This window comes from Lynx canadensis, chromosome A2 (assembly GCF_007474595.2).
Source record: "Lynx canadensis isolate LIC74 chromosome A2, mLynCan4.pri.v2, whole genome shotgun sequence".
Lineage (NCBI taxonomy): Eukaryota > Metazoa > Chordata > Mammalia > Carnivora > Felidae > Lynx > Lynx canadensis.
The window spans coordinates 143,740,747-143,753,958 of record NC_044304.2 but is presented as its reverse complement, the minus strand read 5'-3'; the positions used below and the strand labels follow the sequence as shown (position 1 = coordinate 143,753,958).

The 13,212-nt window shown below is 39.5% G+C and overlaps 1 protein-coding gene across 4 annotated transcripts in view; it reads left to right on the top strand.

Moving 5' to 3' along the window:
* The first annotated feature begins 1,324 nt into the window (after positions 1–1,324).
* ZNF800 (zinc finger protein 800) overlaps positions 1,325–13,212 on the top strand; it is a 47,825-nt gene continuing 35,937 nt past the window's right edge. For all 4 annotated transcript variants that reach the window (XR_004343306.1, XM_030308361.1, XM_030308359.1 and 1 more), the window contains exons 1-3: positions 1,325–1,993; positions 2,471–2,589; positions 7,653–7,748. Coding sequence is in view for 3 of the 4 variants with exons in the window: in XM_030308361.1 (XP_030164221.1) it covers positions 2,529–2,589; positions 7,653–7,748 (157 nt within the window). In the remaining variant the exon portion in view is untranslated. The remainder of the gene's footprint in view (positions 1,994–2,470; positions 2,590–7,652; positions 7,749–13,212) is intronic.

Here is a 13,212-nt window from a genome sequence, read left to right as displayed (position 1 = left end):
CACATTTTTTTCGATACGCTTAAGTATACTGGATACAATTAAATATTACACAAAATGATTTTTATTGGCTGCATAACAAACACCGTCACATGGACGTACCATAATTTCTTTTACATATAAGTTGTGGCATTACATTTTAGTTTGACGTTGTGTGATGCTTCTTGACAATGGCACAGAAAAAAATGATCCAACATAACACTCATGTGACTGGTGTGTAAATGTACAGTACCTGGAATTCCTTTAAAAAGGTGGATCGCTTTCCTTCCTTTTCCTGTCACCCGTATAATCAAGCTGCTACAATCGTTCAAGACCTATGCAGATGCTCCGTTCAGTTTTTTTACAATAACAAGTTTATCAATTAATTACTGGACCGACCACAAACTTTCCTATGCATTTTGAAAACAGATTTCAGCCACAGTTTGCTCTTCCAAAATACACACTGATCCTACCTACTGCTAAACTGCTCTTTCAGGACCCAGCAAACCGACAATTTCGGCGCGAGGAGCTAACAATGCGAATGGGCTTTTTTCTCCCTTAAAATTTCCCGACCGTCGGTGGACACGTATTTGCTTGGAGAACCAGAATTCCGTTCTGGGCGGTGAGGAGGCAGCCTCTCCTGCCCCAAGAGACGGCCACACGGGTTTGCGGAATTTGACAGACGACCTCGATCTTCGGGGATTTTCCGAGCAGGACGCGGGCGCCGAAGAGGAGGGAAAGTGCATACTGCCCATGTGACGCACCTTCGCCTTCAGGTCCCAGAAGCGCAGTGCCGCTGCAGTCCATGCCGATCCTCCACCACTAGTTTTCCTCCCAAAGACCTGATGAAAACCACCGAGTTCTGGGAGGCACGCTGCGAAAATTGTTGGTTTTTCTTTTTTTAAAAATCGGCTTTTACCATTTTATAAGTGTGCTGACAATCTTTTCGGAGTCACCACTACTTACGGCTCACCCATTTGCCAACCTTTCCCTACAGTTCATTCCCGTGCTTTTCCAACCCTCCCAGGTTTGGTTCCACTCAAAGGAGAAAAGCGAGAGCAACAGTTTGGTCGCCCATCAGCCCGTCCGTCTCCCGGGCACAAACGACCCGGGGCTTCGGCTCTCCGTCGGCCCGCAGGAGGACGCGCGTACGAGGGGCCGGCCCGGGACACCGGTCGCGGCCCGAGGGCCACCGGCCAAGGTTCCCTCGCCTGGCCCGGCCGCGGCGCGTAGCCTCCCCACAGGCCCGGACGCCCGGCCGGGCGCATGCGCGCGGCGCTCCCGGGCGTGCCGGCCACACTCCCCCCACCCACTCGGAGAGCTTGTCACTTCCTGCCCTCGCCCCATCTCCGTCCGGGGTCAGTCAGTCGCTCCCTGTCGCTGCGGGAGTCTCTGCTTCCCCCTTCCTACCCGCTCCGCGGCGGTAGCTCAGGCTCTTCGGGGAGGGGGAGACGGAGAGAGAGAGAGAGACTGACTTAATAAAGTTTCCTGAAACAACAACTACTACCAAAAAAGGCCCAAGGTGGGGGGGGACCCCCATTCTTCCCCGCCCTCTCCAAAAGCCTGAGGGACCGTTGCAGGTGGAGCGGCGCTGGGGGGAGCCGGGCTCCGGCGGCAGCCGTTGCCCCGGCGAGGGGCGCCCAGGTCCTGCCCGCTGTGGTTCCGGCTCCTTCGGTGGCGGCTGCGGCTTCTGCGGGGCGGTTCCTCCTGTCAACTGCCTGCGCCCGCGCGCCACCCGCCCGCCCAGCTCCACAGCGCGGAGGGACGCCGTGAGCCGCCGCCTCCGTCGCCGTCGCCTCGGGCCGCGGAGGGACGTGGTGAGCTGTGGCGCTTCCGCGTCAGCGCCGGCGGGGACTCTTTGGGAGCGCGTCGGGCCCGAACCCCGGTTCCCTTCGCGTGGTCCGCCGAGGCTGCGCCAGGTGGGGCCCGAAGCCGCCTCCCACGCCAGGCTGTCCCCGCGGCTGCCCGGCCTGCCTTCCTTCCTTCCGCCTGCCCGCCGGCCCGCCCTAGGAGTTAAGTAAGTTGGGCGCACTTGGTTATGGGGACGGGGGCTCCGCCGGAGAGACCCCAACGCACGTGCGTGGCGGGAGAGCGCGGCGAGGGCCGGCCTCCGGCGGGAGTCGCACCTCGGTCGCCCCTGTCGCCGCGCCCGCCGCCCCGCGGGCCCCGGCGCCGGCCGTGCCCGCCGCGCTCCGCGTCTCCGTCTCCGCGCGCGCCCGCCCGGGCCGGCGAGGCCGCTGCCGCCCGCGCAGCCGGCCAGGCCCTCGCCTTGCGCTGCGCGCCCCGGGCTGCGTTTCCGGGTAGGGCGGTGAACCTGTGCGGGAGTTTGGGCTGGAGAAGCCTTCGTGCATGTTTCTTTTTCAGCTCTAGAGGAAGGTGCGGGTCCGTGGAGGGAAAACGGAGCGCGCGGGTGGAGGGAACGTATCTGGAAAATAGAACCAGAGCCCCCCCAGGAAGTTCAGGGTGAGTGACGGGTTTGTGCTTCTTTCAACAGCCAAGCCGCAATGAAGAGCTTCTTACAGTGAAAGGAAAGTAGGTCTCGCCCACTGAAAATGCCTTTAAGGGACAAATACTGTCAGACTGACCACCATCATCACGGATGCTGTGAACCAGGTATACTCCTTTCTTCTCCAGTTACTTTGCCCTCCGTCAGGGTCACTTTGCCTTGTGTTTCCTTCCTGCCCAAGAAGTCATTGCTAAGGAAGCAGGCTATAATTTTCCCCAGCATAAAACTAGTTATGAAACTAAAAGCTTGTACAAACAAGAGGTTTCCCCTGCTTGATCCCTTAAAAAAGTACTGCAAGTGTCACCTTAAATCTTTTCCACAAGATCAATCACTCAGTCCCTTTTCCTGCTTTCAAGGCAGCCTGCAGTTAGTAGTATACCCCCTTGCCCTTTGAATGTTTCAAACTGAAGAGAAAGGAGAAAATAGGTAATAGAGTGCTAGCATTTGTCTTCGTGAAAGTGGATTCATTTAAACTTTTGAAAGTTAAAGTTTCTTATGCGTTTTTATCAGGGAATAGCGGTTAGAGCCAAAAAATGAGTTTAGTTTGGGCTAAAAAGTTTGTTAAACTCAACTTGTTGGAAGAATCTGCTTTTTGCTCACTGCAGCCTTTAAAAATTTTTTTGGACAGAACACAGTGTATGGCAGAATAAAAAAAGCTGATTTTTTAGGTAGAATACATAAGTGTTTTTACTTAAGGATCCATAAGGATAGTGTACTCAGTGGAACTGTTTTTAGTTGGATTTATGGAATGAAAAAGTTCCTTTTTTGAGTCTCATGAAGAATATTAGAAAACTTTGATAAATGGAGCATATAAACTGTTAAGTTTTTCTAGTTATTAGAAGTTTGATGTGTTTTGTCACAAACATATAGAGGTACAACTTACAAGGGAATCATTGAATACATATGTGACCAGACCAGACAGAGGCTATTCTAGTTTAAAGGCAGGTGTTTATCATTATTTTTGACCTAAAAGGTATTAGAACTTTTTACACTTGTGCTTGTTTTTTGTTGGAGTATTTTAACTGCTCCAGTGTACTTGGTCCTATATCACAGTAGACTTCATTTCAAGTAGTGAACTTTTTTGACTAATGGGAAAAAAAAATGGTAGTGGTAAAGAGGAAGAACTCCCATTTTCAGAAAACTTTGGTACACATGAGAATACAATTTGCTGTGACCCATCCCCCCCACTGGCTTGCTGGAAATCAGTAATAACTTACTTCTGCTAATAAAATAGTCCCAGGATGGGACCCAGTTTCTGTTCAACTGTCCTTGACCTATGTAATTTTCGGCACCCCTCCATACTGCATATTTTGTGTGTCATTTATGTTTTACTAAGTATTGGAGTTTGCTAGTTTTGAAGTAGAAGGCTGTGAATGCCTTTTATAATTGTGTTCTACTGACCTTTTATTCTAGTTTTGGTGTTTTTTTTTGTTTTTGTTTTTTGTGTTTTTTTTTTTGAAAACATTTCAAGTCATTTAAGTTGAATTAGTTAATGAAATCATTTTATTAAAGCTTCTTATTTAGGAAAAAGTTTATGTGTTCATTTTGTTTCTTTATTTCTTTGACAAGTTATTATTGAGCACCTGTTAGGTGCTAGGTACTGTCCAAGACAATGGGGATGTAAGTGGCAAACAAAACAGATATGGTCATTCCCTTATAGAACTTTTGAGTGGGAAGAGATGGATATAAAGTAAATAAGATAATTTGTGGCTGTACCTTATTTAGTGTATTCTGATAATTAAAGTTTCCTAGAGACTTCAGTGTCTTTTGAAAGATGTTTTTCACAGTTGAACTTTTTAATAGGTATTGGAACCTCTTTGCTTTTTCTCCCTCATTAACAAATCATCTAAGTTGCATTAATTTTAAAAGTTAAACTTTCTTCTGTGAGAAACTTTTTCAGTGACCAGGTCAAAAGTAGTTAGCGTCTCTTTGCTTTCTTAGCTAGAATTAAACACTTTCCAAAGACTACTTTGGTGGAAAGCTAAAAGTTTGTTAACCTGTAGAGTAGTTAATTGTCATTATTTCAGAGGAAGTTACGTGCTGAGTGGGAGGATATTTCCAGTACCAAGAGGAATATGTTATGATGTGATAGTTTTTGAAAGAAGATGCCTTCAGTTGGAGGGAAGAAGATAATATGGTGTTTGAGAAATTCTTCTAATGGCCAATTACCAGAGGTCTATTCTCTTGAATTATGAATGGGGGTGGGGGGTGGGGGAGGGTTCCTGGATGAGAGCACTGTGTTCCTGAGGAGGCCTTGAGAGGATGGTCAATTCGTAGTGAAGGGTGGTGTTATAAGCCTGTCAGTGTATGTGAAGTACTTTTTTAGTTATGTTTTAAGAATGTTCCTGACAGAAATTTTCAAACATTCAGAAGTAGAATGGTATAAGGAACCTGATATAACCGACACACAACTCCCATCAGTTATTAATACATGGACAATATCTTTTCGTCATGTATTCTCCCCTTCTCTGCAGTTCCCTTCTCCACCCTCCAGCTACTTTCCTGTGCTCTATTGTTTGTAGGTAAATGCCAGACGAAAGATCTTTTAAAGCACTCGTTTTAAGCTAGGAGAGACTGTTGCAAAAGTAGGTATTTGATTCTGGGAAATGTGTTCTTGGAAGGATGTAAAGACAGATGTTAACTTCTGAGTGTTTGGGTGTTTTGATTGGAGGGTGATGATGGTTTTTTTCCTAATGGTCATGTAAACTGATCTTGGGAGGGATGATGGGATATATGAAAGGAAACTTTTATAAAGTACTAATATATAAATTTTTTTAGGGTTGAGAGTGTATTTTCAAGTGAAGAAGTTTTTTGTTTGTTTTGTTTTGTTTTTTTACAATGGGAACTACACAGATCTGTATATTAAGTGGATGTATCTGGATAAGTTAGCTAACCCTGGGGTTCTTACACACGTTGATGTGTCTCGTGGTAGCAGTGTTCTGAAGGTGATTAGGTAACAAAATTTTGCTCTGGCTTTGAAATCAGATGTTGTCATGTGGAAGTGGAAGATGATGTATTATAGAAAGTTTTCTGGAGCATTTTTAAGTGAGGAAAGGGGACTCTCAGGACGAGTTACCATTTTTTCCCCTTATCCCTTCCTTATTCATTACTGTTTTTTTATTGTCCCTTTCTAGATTTCTTGTCACTTATAGAGCCAAGCCTTGATGCTTTTGATTCTTTACAACTACAAAATTTTTACCCTCTTTTTGTAGTTAACTACTATTTTTTTGTAAACTTTTGTCCCATGTTATAATGTACAAATAGTGAAAAGAGATCCATCTAATCCCAATAAATGGTATCATCGATTTATTTACAAACTTCTGCTATTGTATCTTTAAGGGGTTGAATTCTCCTTCTCTTAGATTTTGGAGACAATTTTTCAGTTTTTTGTGTCAGAAAGCAGTTGATTTGTACATGATGATGTTGGTCGTGGTGGTGGTGATAGAACATTTGTTGAGCACTTACTATAACATAGGCTTTGTTTTAACCAGTTAACTAGTTTACTTGCATTAACTCATTTAATCCTCATACAACCCTGTGATTTGGGTACTTTTATTATTCCCATTTTAGAGATGAAAAAGAGATCAGAGAGTTTAATTTGCCTTAGTTGTATCTAATAAATGTCAGAAAAAAAAATTTGGTGCAGTAAGTCCAAGTCTAGAGTTGGACTACCAATTGGTAGAACACTACCAATATCAGTGTTCTCAGAGTGAATTGTGGGTGATTCATTTAAAATACTCCTAGAGTATCTCTTAAAATTGGGAAAGTGTACTTAATAAAATCACTTAGTCCTGAGACATAGTCCCTCCCGTTTGGTGACCACTGAGCACCAGACTTGAAGACTTAAAGAGAATCTAAGGCTGTGTTTATATACTGAGCACAGCAAGCTTTAGCCCCCTTACCAGAAAGCTAAATGCTGTCCAAGACCACGTCCTGAAGCAGTAGCAGCACACATCATTGTTTTCCCTTTTAATTTTCCCACAGACTGGACGATCCTGGGTTTAAGATGGTAATAGTTGAGTAGAACATTATATCGTATTGAAAAAAGAGTTAATTAAAGTGGCTGGTTTTTTGTACCACAATCATGTCTTTATTTGGTATCTGATGGGAAAACTCAGTTTTCCTTCGCAGTTACTTTTTATCATAATCTAATTTATTACATAATTACACTGTGAACCTGAGAATTTTGGAAGAGACCTTTGTATATGAAAATGAAAAAATTTATTTCTAAAGTGGAAATATTATTTTTACTCATTATAGAAATGTGTTTTTTCTAGCATGCACTCTTCTAAAAGCCCAGGCAGGCTCTGAAGCACTAGTGAAGTATGAGGCAGAAAGTGAAAATCACCCCTGTAAAACTCGCCGACAGAACCCTTGTTTTGTTGGTATCCCACCAGACTTTTTGTGTTTATATTAACATCTGTACATACACACGTGTACGTTAAACTTCTTTCTGTATTTATTGAAATACACATTAATATGAGTGAGATCATATTCCACAACCTGTTTTTGTTGCTTAATCTATTACTGACGTTCTTTGTTGTTAGTATATGTAGATCTAGCTCATGCTTTCTAACAGCCATGAAAGATTCCATTGTAGGGATATTTCATAGTTTATTTAGTCTGGTTCCTGTTGAGAGACTTTTAAATTTGAATTTTTTTCTGAATTATTTACAGCGCTACAGAGTGGTGCAGTGAACATTTTTGAACATCTATCATTGTGCACTTCACTAGTTCTTTCCTTAGGCAGTGGTTTTTGAGTTTTGCTCTCATAATTGCCTGTACATTTGTACTAGATTGTCCAGAGGGTTTTGGAATGGTTTATGAGATGTGGCTAGGCCATGATTGCCCTAGAATTTTGGTTAAATACAGTAGTTCTTCTTCAAGGGGAATAAAAAGGCAGACATGACAAATAGGTACTAAGTAATACCAAAATAGTAAATCTTTGTGTTTGAAGCCTTACGTAGCTTTAATTTAGCCTTGAATTGAGGGTAATTTTATTTTTTCCCATTATTTCATTTTGCCTTACAAAGATGCTGGTGAAATATATACAAACAAGTGTGATTATCGTTAACATGATTGTAGCAAACCATTGTTTTACTTTAATAGTAAATGATTTAAATAACCCTTTTTTTGTGGGGATTGGGGTGGGTGTTTGTCTTCCATGTAGTTTATATCCTGGAACCTGGAGATGCTCCTTTGTTACAGCAACCACTACAGACATCCAAATCTGGTATTCAGCAAATAATTGAGTGCTTTCGATCAGGTATGAATGTTTTAGGATGTATTTTTCAACCTTCACATCGTAGTTAAAAACTACCTAGAAATCCTTAGAATTAATTTTTTTTAATATTAAAATGTATACATTGGTTTTATAGAATACTTTTAATTGCCATATTTTAAAAAAGTGGATGAATATTGACTTGATCTAGATTCTTTTTCAGTACTATGTATTATATATTAATATGGAAATAAGCTTGTTTATTATAAAGAAATATATGTGGTATTTTTATTGGTAAAGTGCCTCTTAATGATTTATTTTTATTGTTTGGCATATTCTTTATAAACTCTCAAAGGTGAATTCTACTGGGTCTTTAAAAGCATTGGCAGAGTAGACTGTTTATTCACAGCGTCTGAGATGTCACTTATCTTAGATTAATTACTTTATCATCACTCTTTATGTGACTCCCCTTCTTTGGCCTAACCCTGGAGTTTCAATATCTTAAATAGAGCACAAGATAGGAAAAATACTTACTCCAGCCCTGGGATCTTTGGATGCAAGTGTTTAGCTTTTCTTTCTATTAGATTATTACAGTAATTGCATGTATAATAAGGGTACTTGTGCAGGTGCAATCCAATGCTTTAAAATAGTTGTTGCTTGCTACATATACATAATTGAGAACTGTCAGAACTATGTTATCAGTAAGATCTTAGGTTGCTCTGATTCTTATAATCCACTTATCCACCTTTTGTAGATTTGGCTTCTTTGACGTCGTAGACTGTTGAGTTAGATATAAATAAGCAAACACACATGATTGATGGGACACCTAACTGATGGAAACTTAGAAGATTAGAATATCTTTTGTTATTATTCTAAAGCTTACTATTTTAATGAAAAATTTCTAAGATTCAAAGGAAAAGATAATTTATATGTAGTAACTTGTTTTGTGTTAATAAATTCTTTGAGGTGCTTGTTTTTAAGTCATTGTAAAGAGAAGTGGCATCTATTTGTTTTATTTTAGGATCTAAGAAATAGATTGTTCCTTAATCTAAAATAAAAAAGGTTTTCTGACTTTATAATATCTATTTCTTGGACTTTTCATCTACAGTCCTTATGGCATTGCTTTTATTTATATTTAATTTAGTTAAGTATTGAGCGTATACACATGCCTTGCTCATGTTGGATGGTGGTAAACCTATTTAGGTTTACCTAAATAGGTGGTAAACCTACTTAAAGATGTTTTTTGTTTTTTTTTACTTTTGATAGTTGCCCTTCATTAACAGAAGTAACTGATGAGTCAGATTTTCCTTTAGTAAAGACAACTACAATTTTACTTATTAGGAGCCGTATTTATAATATATTTCTGGCGTAACAGGAGAATGGTTAGTTTTTGTAGTATGAGTTTTTGTTAGCTACTTTTAATAGAGAAATAATTCTTTTGCACTTTCTCCTGGAAATGAAGATAATAGCTTTTCACATTTAGTTATATTCTTTGCTGTAGGTTTTTAAAATCCAGAATTTACAGAGAAAGACAAATCCCATATGATTTCACTAATATGTGGAATTAAAGAAACAAAACAGATGAACCGTGGGGGGCCGGGGAAGAGAAGAGAGGGAAACAAACCACAAGAGGTTCTTAATGGTAGAGAACAAACTGAGGGTCGATGAAAGGAGGTGAGTAGGAGGTTGGCTAGATGGGTGATGGGTACTAAGAAGGGCATTTGTTGTGATGAGTGCTGGGTATTGAATTCAAGTGATGAATCACTGAATTCTACTCCTGAAACCAATATTGCACTCTATGTTAGGTAAATAAAATTTGAATAAAATTTAAAAACCCAGAATTTGAAATTAATAAGGTTATTTTATACTACTTCAATTTATTATAGTCTTATTTGATTAAGTAATACTTGGTTCATTCATAAATGCTTTGTCTTGTAAAATATCCCATTCCAAGAAGATCCTGTTTAGAATCTGTGTTTAACTGTGGAAGGTAAATATTTAAAAATGAAATTGTTTTCTTTTGCACTGTGGTCATATCTGTTTTCTGTGTTTGCTATTTCTTTACAATCAGAGCTAAAAAAAAGGGTCTGTGAAATGGGTAAAATGTTTTTTTTTTAATGTCCCCAGCAGATTTGCCTTCTGAGTTATGTTTTATTTAGGCAAATTTTGAAAGTACTATAAATTTAAGGTACCCGCTAATTTAAATTAGAAGTGATTTAGAAATATGCTTAGCGATACAAAGAAACTCTGTATTTAAAAAAAGAGATTTTTTTTTACTTCGTTAACGCGTCTCAGTACTAAGCAATTTTAATTTCCTCAAGATCGTAATCTCTCACATATCTGTGTAATCTAAAATCTACTAAGATAGCTCTTTAGCACTGAAGTATCCAGGTCCTGGCTGACTGAAACTTGGGGTGGATAGAATGGAAGCTTGGCCCGCATGACTTAGGGACCAAGATCCATTCTCACCCTGTAAGTTCCTCCTGGTTCCATTCTACTCCCAACCACACCTTCAGTGACTCATTTCTTTCTAGGCTCTTTCCTTTACAGCTGGGTCACACACATTGCATTTAAAGAACCATCTGAAGTCCATGCTTTTGCTCTTGTTAACCTGTAGAAACTAAATCAGGTTGGGTATTAGTAATGTCTTAGGATATCTAGCTTAATCTTTAAGCTCAGTTAGTTGTCTTCAGCTACTGTGTCATCTCTAAGTGACTCACCTTCTTCAGCCTACACTGGACTGTCTATGATCTGATATGAATTCCTACCCAAGCTGGAAGTTCATAAAAGGCTGAGGAAGGAGTTCTCTCATTTTTCAAGTCCACAGCCCCCTGTGTGCTATACTGACTGCTTGATCAGGTTTGACTTGTTCTCTTTGCCTCACACTTCAGTTTTTGCTTTGGACTGTTTTGCTGGCTTTAAGTTATCCTTCTTGACCTCTAATATCTCTTTATTTCTGGCTGCTTCACTTGTAAATTAATTTGAGTAGATTTTTTTTTTTTTGGAATTAAGTAATATTCCTATATTGGAATAAATAATGTTACTGGATTAAGTCATAAATGCCTGTGGTTTAAAAAAATAATGAAGGACAAAAGGATATAAAAAATATAAAAATGAGTCTCTTTGCTCAGGCAACCATTGCTACATGGTTTGTGTGTTTTCTTCCAAGGCTGTCTATACATATAGCCCTCATTTTCCCCCCCGGTATGAGTAATAGCTGACTCTGCGCCCTGTTATGTATTTTTGCTTTAACAGTACATTTCACTGTTGTTTGACATCTGTTCGTAGAGAGATGCCTTATTATTTTAGGCTGCCTATTTTGCTCCAGACTATAGATTTTCTACTCTGAAATCCCTAATGGTTGGGTGACTTTGAGACATACTGTTTGCTCTGAATCCTTGGCTTCTGGTACTGCCTTGACTGGGCCCTGCCTTTTGCCTGAGTGCTGCCTTAGCTGTGTTGGTTCTTCTAGGATCAATCTGTGTGACTTGGCATCCTCAAATTTCCTCCTTTCTATTAACACTTTTAGCTTCCTTCCTTCCTGATCTCTCTCCCCAAACTGAAGCAGAATTTTAAGTAACAGCAACAACAACAAAAAGATGTACTTGCATGAGACGTTTATTAAAATTGATTTGATTGAGCTTAATAGTCTTTTTTAGTCTCTCAGCCTTCTGCTAGAGGCAAAGGAGCTATTGAATATCCTAAGGGTAGAAACAGAAAAATGGAGAGAAAAGAGAATGATAATTATTTAGTTTGGTATTCAAAACTGGTCTTTAATATGAAGTTGATACCCTTTTTTGAATCCTTGTAATATATAATATCGTAGAAAAAAGATTCTGCCTATAGAATACAGTACTGTGCAAGGAAGGGCATCTTTTCTGAATCTTAAGGAGGAGTAAATTGTGGTGAAAAATGAGAATTAGCTTTTGTGATATTTGCTATTGCCATTATCATCTTAAGTTTAGGTTTGGTCATTTAACTTCTTAGAAGAGTTTGTTTTGTTTTGTTTTTGTACTATTTAAAGCAACATTACTTGTATTTAGTGTAAGCTGTGACTGGATGGTGATGCCTCCCTCAGTCCTGACTCTGCAAACAAAAACTTAGCTTGGAAGTATGATTTATCATAGATACATAAGAGAGTGCCATGGATTTTGTTTTTGTTTTTTGGTTGTTACATAACAACTGTAGGAAATTTAAAATCAGACTAGATATTTTTTTGGATGAATAAGAAAGGTGTAGATTTATTTGTTTGATTTGTTGTTCTTACATTCTTCTTCAAGGCATATCATCTGGGGCTGTGTTCCTAGGAGAGCAGTCATTTATATTAGTTTGGAAATTTCTTAAGGGCACAGATCAGATCCTTCACTTCTGTGTTTCCAGTGAATAGCATTGTGACCTAATATTTAATAGGTGTTCAGTAAATGTTTGTTATACTAAACTAAAAGATTCACCAAGTAGGCACTAGAATAATTTTATTCTACTTATGAATTTATTGTAGTGTGTGGCAGTGTTCCATAATTAACCTAGTAATTTTTTTTTAACCAGCTGGTTTTAAGATAATAATTAAAATTTTCTTAAGTTTTCCCTGTTTTTTACCTTCGAGAACTTTTGTTAAGAGAAGATCAGCTAGAAATTTCCTTTGTATACCGGCCTTGAAAATCAGTTTTGACACAAATTATGGATTTGCTTGCAGTGTTGAGATGATACTGTGTTTAAACAGTCATGCTAAAAAAGATTGAGCTCATGTGTGAATCATCAATAAAGCAAACAGTATACCACTTCAAAATAATTATTGCTACAATTTAGGGACGCCTGGTGGCTCAGTTGGTTGAGTGTCCAGCTCTTGATTTTGGCTCAGCTCATGATCTCACAGATTGTGCCCTGCATCAGGCTCTGCGCTGACAGTGCCCAGCCTGCTTGGGATTCTCTCTGTCCCCCTCTCTCTCTCTCTGCTCCTCCTCCACGTGCGTGCATATGCACACATGCTCTCTCTCACAAAATAAATACGTAAACATTTAAAAATCCATTATTGAAACAATTTAAAATGGTCATTGACCAACATATTCATATATTAAGAAAAAAATGAAAGCTTATCTTTCTAGCACAGAAGAGTTATAATTAATATCACATCATGTAAGGTGAGTGCAATCTACCCTACTGTAAAACTGAATACTGATTTCTTTTGAAAAAATCTTGTAAACATTTTTCTCAGTACATACAGAATATTTGACATTAAGGAATAGCACATGACTAAATCCTTGATGAGGTTTAAGTAATTTTTATGAGCACCTATTATGAGAATCTGAAATATTCACTAATTAGCTAATTTCTAGGCATCAAAAACTTACCCTTTGGAGGGCTGGTTTTTTGGAAGGATACTGATTAATGATCTATGTAAGCAGTAAATAGTGCATCCTAAGATAGTTTTTAAAACCTGAGGCAAGAAAAAGTTATTAATATCGGAAAAGGAATAATTAGGAGTAAGATACCCTGGCTCTTTTTGAATCAA